At 36.0% G+C, this 19,170-nt stretch overlaps 1 protein-coding gene across 8 annotated transcripts in view; it reads left to right on the top strand.

Annotated features, from left to right (window-relative positions):
• MEF2C (myocyte enhancer factor 2C) overlaps window positions 1–19,170 on the top strand; it is a 120,044-nt gene that overhangs the window by 84,127 nt on the left and 16,747 nt on the right. For all 8 annotated transcript variants that reach the window (XM_071581503.1, XM_071581502.1, XM_071581499.1 and 5 more), the window contains 2 exons: window positions 4,153–4,339; window positions 6,057–6,104. In XM_071581503.1, coding sequence (XP_071437604.1) covers window positions 4,153–4,339; window positions 6,057–6,104 — 235 coding nt within the window. The remainder of the gene's footprint in view (window positions 1–4,152; window positions 4,340–6,056; window positions 6,105–19,170) is intronic.

Genomic DNA, 19,170 nt, shown 5'->3' with positions numbered 1-19,170 from the left:
CACAGAAGGAAGAACCAGTAGATATTCTCCCCAAATGCCACAGGAGCTCCTTCTCATGGCATAAACCAAGATGTAATGGGCAAGATGGAGATCACAACTAGTACCTAATGGAAAGTTTTTACTATCTGTTTTTATATATAAATATTATGTACTACATTATAAGTAATAGTACCCTTAACTGTACAAATTAGTATAACCTAGTCAGGGAAGTTATATTCATTTACTTTTGATCCTTAAAGGTAGCCAAGAAAGTTTGGAGGAAGAAAACAAAATTAAAGAAAATGTAACCAAATCAAGTTTCTGTATCACTACTTACAAAATACATAAAACAATGCACTACCTGTGCCTGGTCTTGTAACATAGTAAAGCTGCTACCAAATGAAAACAACATTGGCTTTTGCTCCTAACAGCTAAGGCCAGTAATGTTTCCTCAGATAATTTTCCAGGGATAAGTATTTATATTGTTCTAAACCATCAGGTAATAATTAGACATTTATTTGTGGTTTTCATAAGAGTGATGAAAGCAGAGGAGACAGAAATAGTCCATTAGAAGGGAGCTATAAGTATCTCTGTCTCTAAATAAATGAAGGCATGGTTGAACATGGAAGGAATAAAACCAATATTTAACACAAAATATTTGGTCCCTTAATTTCCCAAAGGTTTGGGTGTCCAGCACTTTGCTTTGAACCACATACCACAGCTTGTGGAGTGCACATCTAACATAGTGGAGTGTTGTCTCCAGTGAGCCATCTGCACAGTTTGGTGGTTGTGTCCAAAGGAGAAAAGACAGAGGGAGCAGGGAAAGAAAGGCAAAATGTGGCAAACTGCACACACATTATAGTCAGACTTTGCCTATTTCAGAAAATTCTCGAATGGCAAATAACATACTGAGGCAATGGGAGGTACTTATCTCTGAGCCGAATTCTTTGAACTGTCCTTGGCATGCTTTTGGCACTGGCCAAATAACATTCTCTCAGACAATTTTGTAGCTCTGTTTCGTTGTTAGCCCAGGCCAAGAACAATTCCCAATTGTGAGTTTATATGTAGACGTGATTTTTTTGAGGTTGAGAAAGCTTAATAGTATGGACATGGACTGTTCTATGGCCTCAGATGGCCTCAGTTCCTCGCTAGTTCCCACTAATATAGATATTACACAAGTGCTTCTGTAGCTTTAATGTCCATCAAGCCTAGCTGGAATCGATATGCCCCGTGACTTACTACCAGGAATGACCAGGGAATCTGCAGGGGGTTGCAGTTCTTGGTGAAGGACTGTAATAAATTTGGACAAACAGAGCAAATTGGTGCTAGAGGCTTACTGTTTAATACTAGTGTTTATCCAGCCAAACTTCTCTCTCTGTGTCTTTTGACTGCAGAGGAGAAGAAATAAAAACTACTATATTCCAAATATAGTATGTATTGGGCTGCAAAGCAAAGCATAAATTTGCCTATGAAGTGCTGTGTAAATGGATGTAAGTAGATCCAGACAGTAGGTATAAATGAAACCATTACTACAAAAATTAGGGAACCAATTCACCTTGTTTAAAAAAAATAAAATGACAAAATAAAAACAAAATAACTGTTCACATGACTAGCAAGACTGGCAGCCCCAAGAGCAACCAAGACTGGAGTTCTTTTGTGCTGTAGAAAAAGAAGAATCTGACTCTTGAACTGTTTGGTTTGTACATGGAAGAAAGAGTATAATAATCAAAGCAGACAAGTTCGTTGGGGTCTGGCAAGATTCTAGGTTTTCGATATCTTATTAGTGTTTTAGCTTAGATAACTCAACAGAAACTTGGATAAGATGAAGATGTTTAGAAAATAGAGGCAATAATAGTCTCTACCAGGGCTCAGAGGGCAGATTTCACAGATCTCGTGTCACCAGTGAAGATGTTGTGCAAAGTGCTCTCCAGTGGGTGACAGTGAAACTGACATGGACTGACAAGCAAGCAGTTTTATGGGTTTAAAGCCACCAGAGAGAGCTCCGTCACAGTCCTGAACACTGCAAGAAGAAGAAACTCTGTGTTGGCTTATTCATGTCTCACATCAGGGTGGAGGTGGAGCTAAGGCATGAGGAGCTGTTCACATCCTCAAATGAATTCACTGGCTAAAACCTTTTGAAGAGGCAATAAGCAGTGGCAGCAGCAAAGTTTGAACTCTAGGAGCAGTCACATGCTTCTGACTTACATAGGATTTAGGAACCTCTTGGGTCCTTTTGTGGTCAGTAAAAGGAATGTCTTCCTTCAAAACATCCGCTTCAGCTGATAAAGTCCTTCAGATTATACTGTATGAAACTGTTTTCAAGGAACCTAGACTCTGTGGTGAGGTTGAAATTTACATGTAGATTGTTACATCTGATGTAGAACATGTGGATTCCCAAAACACCTCACCTTCCTTTCCCATCTCTACATAAACCAATCATCTCTATGGAAAATACAGCCCTTGGAGTGCACTTCAGCTTCTCAGCAGAGGGAAGCAAGTTCCAGCATGCAGCCCTAGGCTGGGGAGAGTGCCAGCAGGCTACATAGAGGCTATCAGAGCTAAATTAATGCCTTGAAATAATTCCCAAGGCATTTGTGTAATGCATCCTTCTCATCCTACCCTGAACTAAAATCTTGCTCAGTGTTTCAGTGGTTAAGCAAAATGATTCCTGAACTAAAATCTTGCTCAGTGTTTCAGTGGTTAAGCAAAATGTTTCCTCTATATTTAGAGCAAAATTGTGTCTGCTTCTAGAAAGGGGAGAGCTTAAAAAATAAACCCCAAACTAAAAATAAAAGGAAAAAACAAAAAACATCACACAGCCAACCTTAATAGATAACTGTAATTTGATGGTTAGTCCTGTAATACACAGGTTACAGCTAACAGTTCAACCAGAGAAGAGATGTGTGGGTGGTACAAGGTCAGGGTGCCTCTGTTGCCTTACAAGCAAATGATGGATGCTCTTCTCTAGGGCCTTGAAGTCTTACCAGTACTCTCAGCTGTCAATAACAACATTAAAACCTCTGATTTCCTCCCCCAGAATATGTTACAAGCCTACTTTAAAGAATTTTTGAATCTGTTTAGTCACTTGAAGCTTGTAAGCTTTATAAATGGCTAATTGAGGGGCACTTAATTTGCATTCATGTATTAAATGTTTAAAAGTCTGTCAGGTAATTCTGAAAAAGATTTTCTGATCAAGAAGGCAAGAAATTAATTACTTTAAAAACAAGTGAATTAAATACAGATTTCTAATGTAGCTCTAACTTTTATACAATCACTTCCTGAGAAAATCTCGGCTGACAAACTCACATACCAACCAAGGAAACCTGAGTTTGGCTTCTCAGAGCATAATGAGAATTAAATACTGCATCTCCTCACACCCTCTGTCAGAATGGTTCATTTTTGAAAGGGATTCTTTCAAATGGAAATGGCTCAGGACATTATCCTGCCTTTAAGTATATTGAAGTGGCATCACTAAACACACATCCCCACCTAAAAAAAAAATACCGAAAACAAAGACCACAAGGACTGGTGTGTGTCTAAAGTTCTTTTATTTGTTAGCTCTCTCTAAGTAGAACTTTCTTTCTTATAAACCACTCCAAGCTAAGATTGAAACTTTAAAAAAAGCAATTTACTGTGTTGGTGTATTTAATGTGATTTGGGATCGTACTGATTGCTAAAGCAACATAAGCTGAAATTAAAGCCTTCCCCTTTGTATTCTACCCCTTCCAATTTTTCTCCATGCAATGAAGTCATCATAATAATGTACCTTTGATCTTGCAGTCATCTATGACACTAGATTATGGTATCACAAGTAAACAATTATGACTTCACAGATGAAACAAAAAGAAAATTAAGCTGGGTAAAGCAGAGGTTTGTCTTAAACAAGAAAAGCGGGGGGGAGAGGAAAGAGAGAAAAGCTAAAAGAGAGAAAAGCTTTCCAGTTCTCACAAAGTTATTGTGCAAGATGCATTAAAGGAAGATGGGATCATGATTTGGAAAATCATATTTAAAGCCTTAGTAACTCTTTTGAAACTCTTGAGTTTTGGGGGAAGAAGGTGAGCATAAATATTTTAACAATCAACTATAAAGTATTTGAACTAAATACAGAGTAACTCTACTTGAAGACTGTTGTGCTTCTATACTATTGTCTGTTTTCCCTTTTTGCATGTACAGGCTGTTCCACCACCAAACTTTGAGATGCCAGTTTCTATCCCAGTATCCAATCACAACAGTTTGGTATACAGTAACCCAGTCAGCTCACTGGGAAACCCCAACCTTTTGCCACTGGCTCATCCTTCTTTGCAAAGAAATAGCATGTCTCCTGGCATGACACATCGGCCTCCGAGTGCAGGTAACACAGGTAGGTTCTGGTCAATCTCACCCCTTAACATTCTCTCTTATCAGCTGCTTGCATCCCTAGGTCACTTTATAGTATACTCTGAGAAACAAGAAACTGTTTTTACCAGTCAAAAAAGTTTACCCAAAATTATTGTGTTGAAAAATCAAAAGAAGAGCCAAAGGGGGTTCTATTTTCATTTTAGAAAATTGGGGGCTGGGGGGATTAGGGGTGGGGAGGAAAAGAACAAAAGGTTCTAGAAAAACATGAGTATTGACTAAGATTAAAGGAAGTCAATAAAGGATAAAAGGGCAGACAGCTTGCTGTTTCAGCTTATCTACTTAATTCATACAAGAATTCACTATACCACAAAGCTTAAGGGGGCAATGAAGAAAATTTAGCCAATGCAAATTGGCTACAGAAGTTGAAGCAATTAAATTAAGACATGTTTTACTTAAATAATCAGTCCAGAGGCTAAAAGCAGAATTTATTGTTATTTTTTCATTCACAAGTTACTTGGTGGGTTAATGTTAGTTGAGCTCAGTTCTTGAGTGCCTTGTATAGAAAGGGGTTGTGCTTTATTCTGGTGATGATGAGAGCTCACCTCTAAACAGGATAAATAGGGATTAAGTTGTTTCAATCTGTCTGGCTGCAGCAACTTCATATCTTTAAGAATACGAGGTTCAAAGAACCATTTGAGGTTTCCAAGTGCAAAGAGAAGTTTTAAAAATCCTTAGTGTGAATGTTTGTCAAAGGTCAAGAAAATTAAAAACTATCTATCTATCTATCTATCTATCTATCTATCTATCTATCTATCTATCTATCTATCATCTATCTATCTATCTATCTATCTATATGTATATGTATATGTATATGTATATGTATATGTATATGTATACGTATACGTATACGTATATGTATGTGTATGTGTATGTACATGTAGGCAGTTAAATGCCTCCCTGACATCTGATCCCATCATATCTCAGAAGCTAAGCAGGGTCAGCCCCGGATTAGTACTTGGATGGGAGACCTCCTGGGAAATACCGGGTTCTGTAGGTTCTAGTCCTAAGGACTTCACTGGCACTGTCCAAGCTCGCTCGGCCGTGGCAGATGAATCTCAGGACTTAAACGGTGGGGCCAGTTCTGCACACGCTGAGCCTCACCTAAAATCCACTGCGCAGGCTGGAAAGGCACACCCACGTGGGGATGGCCCTTCCCAAATCTTCGTTCGCGAAGCTGAGCCACACACACATATGTATATGTATATGTATATGTATATGTATATGTATATGTATATGATGTAGATGTAGATGTAGATGTAGATGTAGATGTAGATGTTCTTATCCAGGAACCTTCAGACTTGTTCTCCCAGTCCTGAGGGAAAGCCTTTGCTTTTCTGGCTAACATTCAGCTATTGATAGATTTCAAGATAAAGACTACTATACATAACTTTCATGCTTAATTTTTCTTATACTGTGGAAGTAAAAAAATAATAATTTTAAAAAAATATTAAATGTGGTCTACTACATATTTTTGTTTGTCCTTGAAAGGCAAATGTCTCATACAGGTAACATTAAATACTATGATTCTATACTATGGTTCTGATTCAATACCTGTTGAAGTCAGAGGAAAGAAGTCTTGGGTATTGGAGCAGACTGTTTGAAGTTAGAGAAAATGCTTTGAATGTTTGTATGTTATAACACATTGTCCTCATTTACAGTATTTCATTTCAACTCCCTAGGTGGCCTGATGGGTGGGGACCTCACAACCGGTGCAGGCACCAGTGCAGGTAAAGAGAAAGGAATTTATTTTATTGAGTGAATAAAGGACTTACTTCAAAGGCTGAGTCCTAAAATAACTCCCTATTGGAGGCGAGATATTAGAAATTGATTGGCATGAGTTTAGTTCTCCTAGCTGGGTGGTGGGGAGTTGACACTTGTGCTTCTTTTATTAGTAGAAAGAGGCTTGTTTTCCAGCAATGTCAAATATCTTGCACCTCAACAAATTTCACAGAAACAAATGTCTGGTTTCCTTCACATTATCCTTTCCATAAAAGCTTCTGGGTGCATTGCATAGCCCTGTTCCAGTAAAACTCCCAGTGGAGCCAGTGTCAGAAACCCTGATCCTTTTTGAGTCACAGGGAGTTTTTCCATGGAGTATAGTGGAATTGAGGTTTCATTTTATGAACTTAAGCTTGAGTAAAGATTTCAATATTGAAACTTTCACTAGACTTAAATGTACTGAGTGCAGATTTGATTTCAAGCCCCTGCTCTAAGACCATTGCTAGTCAGCAAAGTCTGTTAGCATTTACTTAAATAATCAGTAATTAACTTAAGCTTAGTTTCATGTATTTACTTAAGTGCTTTGGTATACAACAGGGAAAGGATTTTCAAAATACCTAGGCAGAGAAAAAAATTAGCCCACTTAGTCCTGTTCCTATAGAACTAGTGAGGACTGCACTTGCTAAGGTCTGTTAGCAGATCAATGTTGTCAGAGTTGTCCCCTTCGCTCAGTAAACTCAGTGGTTTGTTAGCAATGTCAGCAAGGTTGCATTATGACAAATACGGATTACAAAAGACAATGGCAAGATTATTTTTGCAGTTTTAGAAGCAGACACGTTTGTTCAAAGAAAACAAGCTGACTGGTAAAATTCAGTTTTACTGGGTTGACTGCTCTCAAAGAGAACTGTATGGAAAAATAGCCAGAAGATCAATTTTCTGCACTATAAACCAAGGCTAATACATGTGGCAATTCCAACACTGTGTCTCAAAATTATTTTCAAAGAAATTTTGGATTTTTATTCTCAATTGATTGTCCTCAGGCCCCACCCTTCTTTTAATTTCACACATAGATGAGTCACAGATGTTTGTATGATGCGTCCTTAGTAAAATTGTAACTGCACAGCACTGTATCAGTAAGGCACTTTAAACACATGCTAAAGCTTTGAGAGATCATTTTGTATAAATTTAGAAGGAGAGAAGGCAGACCACAGGGACTTTGCTTTGTAATCTAAAAAGAGAAAGTATGATAGAAAATTATAGATTTGTTTATTGCCTCTCGTTAGTCTGCTAAACACAGCTAAAGGAAGATTCGTTCTGGTTGTGTTCGCAACTCATCTTTTAAACTCGAGTGGAAACTTCAGGAACGAGAGCAGAGGGACTGGGATAGGAATCGATCGCCCTATTAAGGGGCTCCCTCTTCTGGCTCATGTAGAAATATCAACGCCTAGTTACTCATCTCCCGTTCCTTCCAAGTAGACCCTGGAAAGCAATTAGTAAAGAAGGCAATGTTTCTTTTAAAAGAAGCGCATACTAAAATTAAAGTTTGTCTACATGTGCATTTGTCTTGATAGTCCTTGTGCTTAATAAAATCTGTATATCAATACAGCAGTTGAAAATTTATTTTTTTTCCAAATATATTTTTTCCTTGGAAATATATTAAAAACATATATAAGCATAAGGAGGCAGATAGCTTGATCATTTACTCACAAATTAAGGATTTCCATTTCCATTGCAGAGTGTTATGCATTAAGCTCTCAAGCAACGTAACTTTGGAGCAGGCAATTGATTTGAGGGGCATATATACGAGGGACGTTGCTAGGAATGTATCATAAATATTTAATTGCTTGAATAGTCTTTGTTCTTTATCTAGCAATAAGAGCTTTAAACACCATTAAAGAAGTGTTTTCTAAATCTCTTCAATGCAGAACAGTAGGAAGAATTTGATATAGGGCTGAAGAAAGATGGAAAGGTCACTATATGGTTGAATCCTCTGTATCAGTTGCATCCTTCTACAATGACACTGTTTTGAACAATGCTCTTTCTTTAAAATGCAGAAGAATAAACATCAAAAGTTCTCTTTGTTCATCATTTTTCACAAGAAACAGAGATCTCAGTGTTTTCTTCTATTTGGCGTCTTAGAAGCTGGTAGCATGATCACGTTAATCACGATCAATTTAATCTCTTCAGGTTCATATTTCTGGACAAATTACAACATTATGAATTTGCATTTTTCTGCAATATAAAAAAATAGCATATATTCAAAATAATATACTCCAAGAAGAAGAGTCTAAACAGTTTCATTTTTGCCATCATGAAATGAAACAACTTTTTATTACTAACACCAGACCTCAGTTTCTTCACTGTTTCAACAAATTACATTATAACAAATTGCATTATAACTGCAGTATCAGAAATGGAAAAACATTATTTAAGCCCACATTTTGAGAAGTGTATTATTTCACTTGTTTGGATTATTTCAAGTAATAACCCTGGAATCATCCACAATTTACCTTGAGAGTCAACCCAAGATATAAACAGAACTTAAAAAGCTGACTACTTCTTTATTGCCTTACACTACCAACTGCCATCAGTGGTATTTTTAAGCTGAACCAAGGTTATCTCGGGTTTGTTAGAGTAAATTTGTTCTTAGCCAAACACTGATTGAATAGTTTCTATTGTGTGATAATAACAACTGCTAATAAAATCGGATTGAATTTCACATTATTATCAATGCTAAATTACAAACACAACAATGTCTTTGGGACTATTCTCTCCAACCAGAGGTTTTTGATTGAAAGAGAGAAAAAGAACTTTTTGGATGTAAATTGGCACCCTCTAAACCCATTCTAGCTTACTGCATAACTAATAGGAAACCTAAGTGAAATATTTCTCTGTTTACATAATAGATTATGTAATGTTATTTTATTTTCTAGAGAGTATAGTCCTTAACAAAATTATTTAACGTCACCTTGACCAGAAATAAATAATGTCAATGAAGTTTTAGTAATGTAAATTATCTGAACTCAATTTTAATTCCATGGCTCATTGTTTATGTTGAAAGTTTGATAAAAGAGTAAAACTTGTGAAATATTTCTTTATTTCTTTTTTAATAGAACGGTACAGGATAATGTCTTTCTTTGCATCTGTACTTCTAATTTCTGATTTTCAAACTGAGTTCTATTTTTAGACTCAATAATATTTTTCATTTTTATATGTTTCTCAGAATAAAACATTTTGTATTTTGTAATTAGGTTGGGTTTTTTAATGGAATGAGCCCACCTAAATAGGTAGGATTATTATATTCTTAAAATAACTATAAATAATAAAATCAAAGGAAAAATTCCATCTCAAGTTTTAAATACAGGGTGAGTATAAGAAAATATATATACTTGCTTTAACTGTTTATTTCTGTAATTTTTTGATTTCCCTATTTGATTTCTCTACCACCTTCATCTTGACATTAATTTTAAACTAAAGGAGTAAGTTATCCAAAAGTACTTGGGACTCCACAAATGCTGCCAGAGAAACTAACTGTCTTTTAATTTGGCATCCTCAAACTACCTTTAAACCTGTTCTTAAAAATCATTAGAAACTGAAAAGATCATCAATGCATTTTGAAAAATTCATCCCATGTGTCTTTAATAACTGAATACTGTATTTTCCTATAAATCAGCAGCTACTGATTTCCTTCTGGAAATTAGCCACAGTCTGACAATTGCCTTCTCATCTTCCAAGGGCCAAGGTACTAAAATGCCAGCCAGTATCATAATTTTCTAGTGTTTTCCTTCTCTTTTTTCTTTTCTTGGTCATATACTGACTGTAGGTGAAGGTATATATTCTACTAGTATTTCAAGACACAGGGGAATATATGTAATAGTAGCAATTTTTTACTTATAAACCTTCAGGGACAAGACAGTTGGGATGGTATTTTCTCAAAAAAAGAGTGGTTTACTAAAAAGAAACAATCTGCCCAAATCAGCCACCATCAGTACCAAAAATAAGGATTGAAAAGCATCTAGCTGCATTTTGAAACTATGAATATAAATAAGACTAGTATTTCTTTTTTTTAAAGTAAAATTAAAAGGTTACATAAATATTCTCCACTGTGCCTTTAAATCATGTTTGGCATAGTTAATAGAAGGTAATTCTTGGGCTGCAAGTGTGGAAAATGTTAAATAAAGGCGTGAGTTTGGAACAATGATTCTCAAAACACAGTTTATGGGCAATCTGTTAGGACTGGACTTGCCAGGGAGAGCAGAAGTTGTTGCCCATCCCTTACTACTTGATGAGTGCAGTAGCCCACAGACTTCTGATCCAAAGATTGGGCAAAATGTGGTACAGAAACATAGTAAACAATAGTTTCTGTCCAAAGAATCTTACAGTCCAAAAGAACGCTCAGTCATTCATAACAGAGTTTGTGATGCAATAATGTCAAATACAAAAAAATAAGAATTCATAAATTAGCAGATTGACTTAAACCATAGAGGGGGATAAAAAAATGGAGAGCATAACATCTCTCTTTTTTTCCACTTATAGTATACCATTCAGTGTTCCTTTTCCAAGCTTTCCTTCATACAAGGAGTACTTTTTCTTCAATGTTTTAATAGAGGTACCTACAGGTAGAAGGTTTTGATAAAGCAGGAAAAACTATAAAATTTGCTCAACAGGTCTAATACATAGTATGAAGGAAATAGTCTAGCCAACAGTACCTGAATTTTGTACCTATGTAGACAGCCAACACAGGCTTTTTCAAATTTACCTACCATTTCTGCCCTAAGCAGCTGTTTATACATCTTATTGAGGCTCTTTTCATACATGTCAGAATCACAATCACATCAATGAAACTTTGAGAATAAGTCTGAAAGGATAGATGCTGCTGCTCATGTAAAAATTTAAAAAAAAAAATCTTACAGTGGGTGTCATATGCAAGGGTTGGATGCAAGTATCTTCAGCTAACTCATGTGACCTCTTACCAAAGAAGATATCCACACAAGCTCATTCTCAGAAGGCATCAATGAAAATCTGTGAAAATTTGGCCTTTCAAATGTTTCCTCCAGTTTTGTAAGTGTTTATTTAGTAAATTATTTAGTTATTCTCTGTCTTTTCATTGTTCTCATCAATGGTGTTTCAATATTTGTATTTATAAAAAGACAGCTTGAAAGGAATGAACGGGAGAAAGCCCTAAGTTCACACGTAAAGAACAATTAAGTGAGTCATACAAACTGATTCTTTGTAAGTGGGATTTTAATGACAGGCATGATTGACTTCCTTTTTGACAAGAAGTTTCAAATGTTCCTCAAGACTAATTTGGTTTCATTAGATAAAATCCTTTTCCTAGTGAGGTCTGTGGGAATTTTGTACTTTCCTTAAATGAGACAGGGATTTCACTGTTTTTTTGTCTTTGCATTCTTGCTCGCTAAGGCACCACACTGTCTTCTGTTGCACACTGCGATCCATATTCTTGTTCAATTTCAGAAAATAGAAGAAGGCATTGCAAATTAGCAAACGTCTGAATTTCATGCCTGTCTTGAATCCTGAAAGGGACAGCTGATGCCTTCTGGATGTGGAATGCAGTAATGACTGCTGTGAGAAAGAAAGAAATGCTTTTAACCTCTCAAAACTGTGACTGCAGCCACACATGGAAGTTTCTGACAGTACTGAGTTAACATGACCCCTGCTTTTTAACTTCTAATGTGATTCCCCAATTAAGATATTGAGTCCATAAATTCTATTTGTTTTCCAAATCTCTTATGAGCTGATTTTTCCTTTGTTAACAGTTGGAGCAGTCTTTCATGTAATAAAAGCCAGAGGAGACATGGCTGGGTTAGTTACTGGTCTTTTCTTTGCATCTGTTTAAATTTCAAACCAAACCTAAGTAGTATTATATGTGTGCAAACCACTTACTTTTGCCTGCATATCTGTTCTAAAAAATGTTAACAAGTATTTCTAAAATTTCCTTGGGAAAGGAACAAAATACATTTTCAAATAAGGTCTTCTGTATATAGTTGGGATTATTCTCATCTTGAAATATTTTTCACTGAAAAAGCAGTTTCCTCAAAATAATAATTGATTTCAAACAGCCCCAAAAGGAAATTATATCAGCAAATAACTTGTTCAAAGTAGATGATTGACAAGTAGGTTATGGCTTTAACCTGAAAGAGGACAGATGTAGATTACGTATTAGGAAGAAATTCTTGGCTGTGAGGGTGGTGAGGCTCTGGCACAGGTTGCCCTGAGAATCTGTGGATCCCCAGACCTGTAAGTGTTCAAGGTGATGTTGTATGGGGCTTTCAGCAAATTCTAGTGAATGGTGTCCCTGCCCATATCAGGGGGTTTGGAACTAGATGATCTTTAAGATTGCTTCCAGTCAAAAAAATTCTGTCATTTCTATATGGTTTGTTAAAGCCTTTTGCAGGCAGTCGGAGAAGACAAGTTCTCACTCTTCACAGGCTTGTATTTTTCTCTTATCTTCAGCAAATACTGTATATTTCAGCAATATAGTTTCCTTTCTGACATAAATCATATTCTGGTCTTTCTCAATTATTGTAATGCTGGAGCAATTAATGTTAAAAAAATGTTTATTTTTTGCATAAACAGAACTAGATGGGAATATCTTTTCAGCTACATATATACAAATATGTTGGCAGCTAAGTGCTGACAACATATTTTGGAGTGGGGTTTATCCTGGACAGTGAAAAGCCAGATATGAATTGTGCATGTTGTAAGAGACCGGGCTTATGACAGTAACTGTAAGATTGTTGGAAAAGCTGTGATGCAACCTCAATTTCAGATGACCATGGAAAACCACCCTCAATATTTGGCATTGGCTTCTCCTACTTTAAACCTTATTGTGGAATACCAGTGCATTCTTTGTGCAGAGCATGGACTAATATTTGCAGATGTGAACTATGAATGAGGAGATCCTACAAAGGATCTGGCAGGGGCAAGACAGCTGTTTTACCCTGGTGAGACACCTGTAAATGACTCCGATCCTTAAAATTTTGTTTGGACCTTAAAAACTGAAACACAAGAGTATATTCTTTTTGCTCACCGTACGGAGTCCACATGTTTAAACTACAGACACAATATTTATAAAGCACAAAACTGAAGACCACTGTGTAATTGTTCTAAGTGATTTTTCTCAATAATTACAATTTAGTTTCTGTGCTGATTAGGTGAAGCTTCAGGCCAAACAAGATAATGCAAAAGATATGGGTTCTGAGATGAGCATAGCTGTTGATAAATAATGGTGTTAGAACAAAATAGTGTTGTGGAAGTGGAAATAAATGAATCCATACAGTCAGACGTAAAGATGTAGGAAAGGTAGTGTTTTTAAATGAAAGCTGTATGATCTGAGATGAGGTGGAAATTAAAGAATTATGAAAGCAAATAGTGCTATGATGTCTGATGGCACAATTGGACACTATATTTAAGCATACTGACAATAGTAACTGTACTGCAAGATTAAAAAAAAAAAAAACAACAAACCACAAACAGTACCTGGACTTGACTCATCTATTGCTCTAGCTGAGTCAAATGAAAAAAAAAAAAACCCAAAACAAACAAACAAACAAAAAAAAAAAACCAAGAGGAATAAGGATAATCATCTTTGAAGAAGAAACAGCATTCCCCTTCTCTCAGTGTATTATTTGTCAAGACCTTCACTGCCTATGAATACACCACTATTCCAAAGGCTTCAAGGAGGGACTCCATGAAAATGCTGAAATATCTGCCTGCCATTTGGGAAGACTAATTGCAATGAGAAATGTTTTGAAGGGTTTCTCACAGTTCCTTGTGTGGGTAGCCACAGGCTAATTTGAGACAGTCAGGTGCCACCTTTGCATTTATTTTATTAAGGTGTGAACTACTAAAGTGGGAGAATACTTAGTACAAGAACTAATTTAGCAACATTTAAATACAGCTCTTATAGCAATAAAACATAATTGCAGTGTTGGTGATCAGGTTAGCTTGCCATGCATTTGACTCAGCATTAACGTGTTTGCATGAGGTGTAATGGTCTGTGATGCACAAGTCAGGTTTATGTTCTCATGGTCTTTCATCCTATATATAAATAAACTCATCTGTTTCTTCATTCAGCTGAAAAATAATCTCCAATTTCCAGCCTCCTAGATTCATGACAGGTTCTTAGATTTTCAGAAATGTATTTTGCAGTATGTTTTGCATTGTAAAGTGGCCAAAGAGTCACTTCTTTACTTTCAGCCTCTGCCTGAGAAGCCTCATCTCTGTCCAGAAGGAAATCTGAGCCCAGTAGATGCAGGATGGGATAAGTGTGCCCTTTTGCAGCAATAGTTATGTGCACCAGCAAATATTCAGTAGATTGCATACAGTAGATTGTAAGGATGTTCCAGTTTTTATATGCACTCCCCCACAGATTAGAAATAGTTTTGACTACCTCATCCATGTATACAGTTCACTAAGGTAACTGGCAGTACTCAATATGAATATTTTATAATGAGAGTGGGGTTTTAATTCTTACATGAGGAACATGCCAGCAGGACATGCTGGTGTCAGGGAGCTGATGAAGGCCTGGAACAGCAGAGTTTCCTGGGGGTGCAGAGGTTCCTGGGGGTACAGAGCTGGACTTCACAGCCAGGACCCATCCCGCTGCCCCAGCCAGGGAGCAGGGCCAGTAAGAGGGCAGCCCAGGGCAGCTCAGGGCCTAGACCTATGCATCAGGCACCCCCATGGGGATGGGAATGAAGCAGGATGTCAGCCTATGGATGGGCATCTGGTGAGGCAAACCATTGGATTGGTTAGAGGACTATTAATGGCACTAAACATGACAGTCAGCAGTAAGACACATGCTGTCTCAATATGCAGCATCTGTGCCTAAGTACTTTAGCCAGCAAAAAGACAAAATAAAACTGAATAATGTGGGCCATGGAACAGAGAAGTAACTTTCTTCATAATATACTACAAATATAAGGACATCATAGACACAATTTTCCTTGAAAATTGGAATAGATCCTTTATCTCAGCTGCAGTGGAGCCACTGGAGATTTGCCAGAGTTCCAAAATGAGAACTCACCCAGAATAATTAAATGGGATGCACAGTTTCACCTTTAGCTTTGTGCAGTCCCAGTGCAGGAGGCATGTACATCTAAATTGCCTACAATATTGGGAGTATTTTAGTAGTTTCCAAATACTGAATTTTTTCCCCACACAAGATGACAGTAATGTCGTCAAAGCCCTTTACATCTCTTTAGACTCTAAAGAGCAAGCAGTTCCCATGGACAGTTATGTAACCTGCATGGCAAGAATGGATGAGTCAGAGAGAGACAGCTTAGAAATCTCTGCCTTCTTATTTACATTGTTCCTAAATTGTTAGTTCTAAAACTCACAAAGACTTGTTGAGATCGTTTTGTCCTCATTCTTCTCCCATTCTTCCAAATGCCTATGTGTTCTCCAGACTGTCATTCTGTTTCATCCTGAAAAGCAGTTGAAACTTCACAGGAGGCCTGAGAATTCTTTCACACAAAGTCATTAGGTTTTATGTACCACATCTGTCTGAGCTGGCTCTCCATAACTCAGTAAAGAAGGCCCATTAGTTCAGTGTTGTGAGAATGAGTAGCTACCTTAATGTAAAATTTCCTTTTTTCTGGGTGAAGATAGGTGCAGATTGGTTTTCTGTTCCCACTCAGAGTTTGTAAAAGTTGTGTGCTGTGAAATGATTAGCATGTGACATGTAAGAACCTGCATTTACCTCTTGTTAAAATTATTTTTAGGTGAACACGAATACAGCCTAGTGCTTTGTTGTTGGTGTCTGTTTATTTTTGGTGGTAAGCCTTAACCTAGTCAACAATGTGTATGCACTGGGGAAAAAAAAAAAAAAGGTGTGTGATGTAGGAGGGAAAATAAAATGTTTCCTTGCCTTTTAATTACTGTTTGGAACAATTAACATTCCTCCAGAAGGTGGGAAAATTAACTGAGTGAAGAGTGCAAAACTGGGTGTAAATTTAGCAAAATTTCTACTACTGCATTGATTCTTTTGTCGATACACATATTTTGAAGTGGAGTTAATTTATAGCATACTTTCCTCTCATGTTTATATAGACTATTTCTATATTTAACATTTTTTTCAAGAGGCTTGGTGGTCAAAATGTCATATATATGGGATATGAATTTAACATAAGCCAGTAAGAAGCAGAAATCCTCCTTGAAATTGAATGTACATATTCACCTTGGAAGAAATAGACGATTTGTCATTCAGTATGTTTTTAGCAACTTTGAAATCACAAATTAACAACAACAACAAAAAAGAATAAATGCAGGAACATAACAGTTTGAAAAGTTCAAAAAATCAAAATATAAAAATTTTCCAATTTTTCAACACTTAAAGACTTTGAATTATGACAATGATGTTCAAGAATGTTGAGATATATGAAAAAATTATTCTTTCCTCATTTGTGGTGTCTTAATACATGGAAAATTTTTTGGTTTATATGTTCAGTACAGAGAGAGACAGCTTAGTCTTATATTCCTCTAGAAATCTATTTCTACAACAGAAGTATTACCCTAACTCTGAATATGCCAAGAATTTCAGCCACTTTGCAACCCCTGTAAACCAATGACCAAAACCCTTTATAAGGTATAGGTGTTACTAATGGGGAATGAAAGGAGAGAAGTCAACTTTGCTCTCTGTCCTACCCTGAATAAACTTGTGCCCTTCTGGTACCCTTAAATTCTTAAAATATTGAAAGTGACCATTTAAGATAGTATTACATGAATTTGTAACACAGTTAAATTTTTAGTTTTCCATGACTACATGGACCTTTTTAAATAATTCTTCTTGGTTGAATAAGTCCTAGTGAGTAAAAATGAATTTCTGGATGTTTTTACAAAGTGATATTGCAGAGATTAATCATGTACTAATCATATTAATCATGTACTTACATGGAATTCCTTCTAAAATTAATGGCACTTGTGCCTAAATGCAGAATGTGGGAGCATGTCTAAGAAAAGCATTCTGTGCTGAGAAGGCAGTTGTTCTTATATTCTGCAATTAGTCCAAAAACAAAGTCTGGAACTGCATTTCTTGACACGTGATGCTCCGTTAGCTCTGTCTGGAAATAAGCTCTTTTCTGTGTAAAATATTTTTACTCTTTCAAGTCAGTAAACAAAAACACAAGAAAAAATAATTTTCTCTGAATACTTATGGAATTGAAAACTATGTAAATTTACAAATTCTGACATAGGCCTTTCAAAACTCTTGCATCCATTGCTTTTATTTTTATTATGGACTACACAATATATTCCTACTGTTTAAAAATGTTCTATTCCAACAAAAATATGGCTTTTAACCAAATAAAAATATAAAGCCAGCTTGCTGTAAAATCCATCTGGTTTTCATTTCCTTATAATCTATAATCAGGAAATCCATTCATACACGACCTATAATTTTTGTGCTTTCTAGTGGATAGTGGAATGCGATGTTCTGCATACAGTCACATCTAAATTGATAATTGTCCAGGCCGAGTGTAATTTTAAAGTATAGTATGGGGAAGGTTTAATTTGTACATCAGAGGTCTTAAACATTTTTTTTGCCTCTGAATGTAAATGAGGCCATTCTCTTTGGCAGACTTATCTGAAGGTGGGTCAGCTGCCTCAGAGCAGGCCACAGACCTCTTGAGTTAAAAGGATACAGTTTAAAGGACTGGTTTAAATGCAGACTCTTCTTAGCTGTAAACCACATGCATGCATTCATCATTGATTTCCAAATGATGGTTTTCTGTGTCATTGGTTTAAGGTCCACAGTCTTACATTCCTGAATACTCATTATACCAAAAGAATAACAATTTGGTGGAACAAGGAATGGTTATTACATGGCTCCAAAATGCCAGCTGGCATAATATGCCATGAACAGCAGAAATCTCCTGATAAAGAGAAGATTGCAGTAGTTCTTAAAAATCATTTGATGTTTTTAAAATATAAATATAAGAATCACTCTTCAAACTATATAACATCAGTAGATGAATAATATAAAGATCAAATTAAAGGTTCTGAAGAGTTAAGCTTTACACATTAGCATTCTTTTAATGTTTAATAGTGAATTATGTTAAGCAAATCTTATGTAAAAAATTGGAATTCTTTCTTGTAAGGGGTTTTATTCTCCAAAAATCAGTTAGAAACAAACATATAGAGTAGAATGCATTCTGTTTTGCTATATATCTGCTTCAAAGACTTTCATTGTCACTCTCTGAACAAATCCTTGTCATACAACAGATTTTGCAGGCAGTTTTATGTCCTGCTGCTAAAATATATCCTGTTTGAAAGCAGCACCAGAGAAACTCTACTTTTGCTTCAGTTCCTTCTGTTGATCACTTCTGCATGCATTACTTTTCATTTTGTAAAGAAGAAGTTTTCAAAGGCACTGTGGTTTCTGGCAGAAAATACTCTCCCTTCTAATTTAACTGCCTCTAGCATTAATTAGAGCATAATAGGTAGAAAATCCATTGCATACATTGCAAATCCATAGCAAATACATTGAGAGCATTGTTTCTGTAAAAAAAGAAATTGCTGACACAAAATGGGAAATTCTTGACAGTGTTCTGCTGGTTTAGCTTGATAAGTTTAAAAAACACTTATTTTCATCAATATTTTATCTTGCTAACTATAAGATAGTAAAGAAATAACAGTGTTACACATGAAAAATATTTTAATACAAAATACCTGAAGTGATCTGAGTACTTTTAAGTTTTTGGGTTTTTGCAAATGCTTGGGAGATCATAATAAAAAAATATGACAATAAATAAGACAGGCCAGACCAGTTACTGAAGGTACCTCACAAATACAGAAATCAAGCAGGTTTTAATAAGTCTAGCATTCACTGTTCAGGGTCTTCTAGAGCCTGAAATGGTGTTTTTGTATTTAACAGCCTCTGACATATTTTATTTCCATGCATTTGCTGATATGATAAATAGAATTAACTGATATGCTCAAGGATTAAAAACATGATTTAATCTTAGTCATGCTTCGATGCACTCCATTATCCTAACCAGAAATCACTATCATGTACTGTCATTTTTGTGCCCACCTCATAGACATTATCAAATT

Source organism: Pithys albifrons, chromosome Z (genome assembly GCF_047495875.1).
Source record: "Pithys albifrons albifrons isolate INPA30051 chromosome Z, PitAlb_v1, whole genome shotgun sequence".
Classification (NCBI taxonomy): domain Eukaryota; kingdom Metazoa; phylum Chordata; class Aves; order Passeriformes; family Thamnophilidae; genus Pithys; species Pithys albifrons.
The sequence above is the reverse complement of the archived record's forward strand: the minus strand, read 5'-3'. Positions and strand labels throughout refer to the sequence as shown.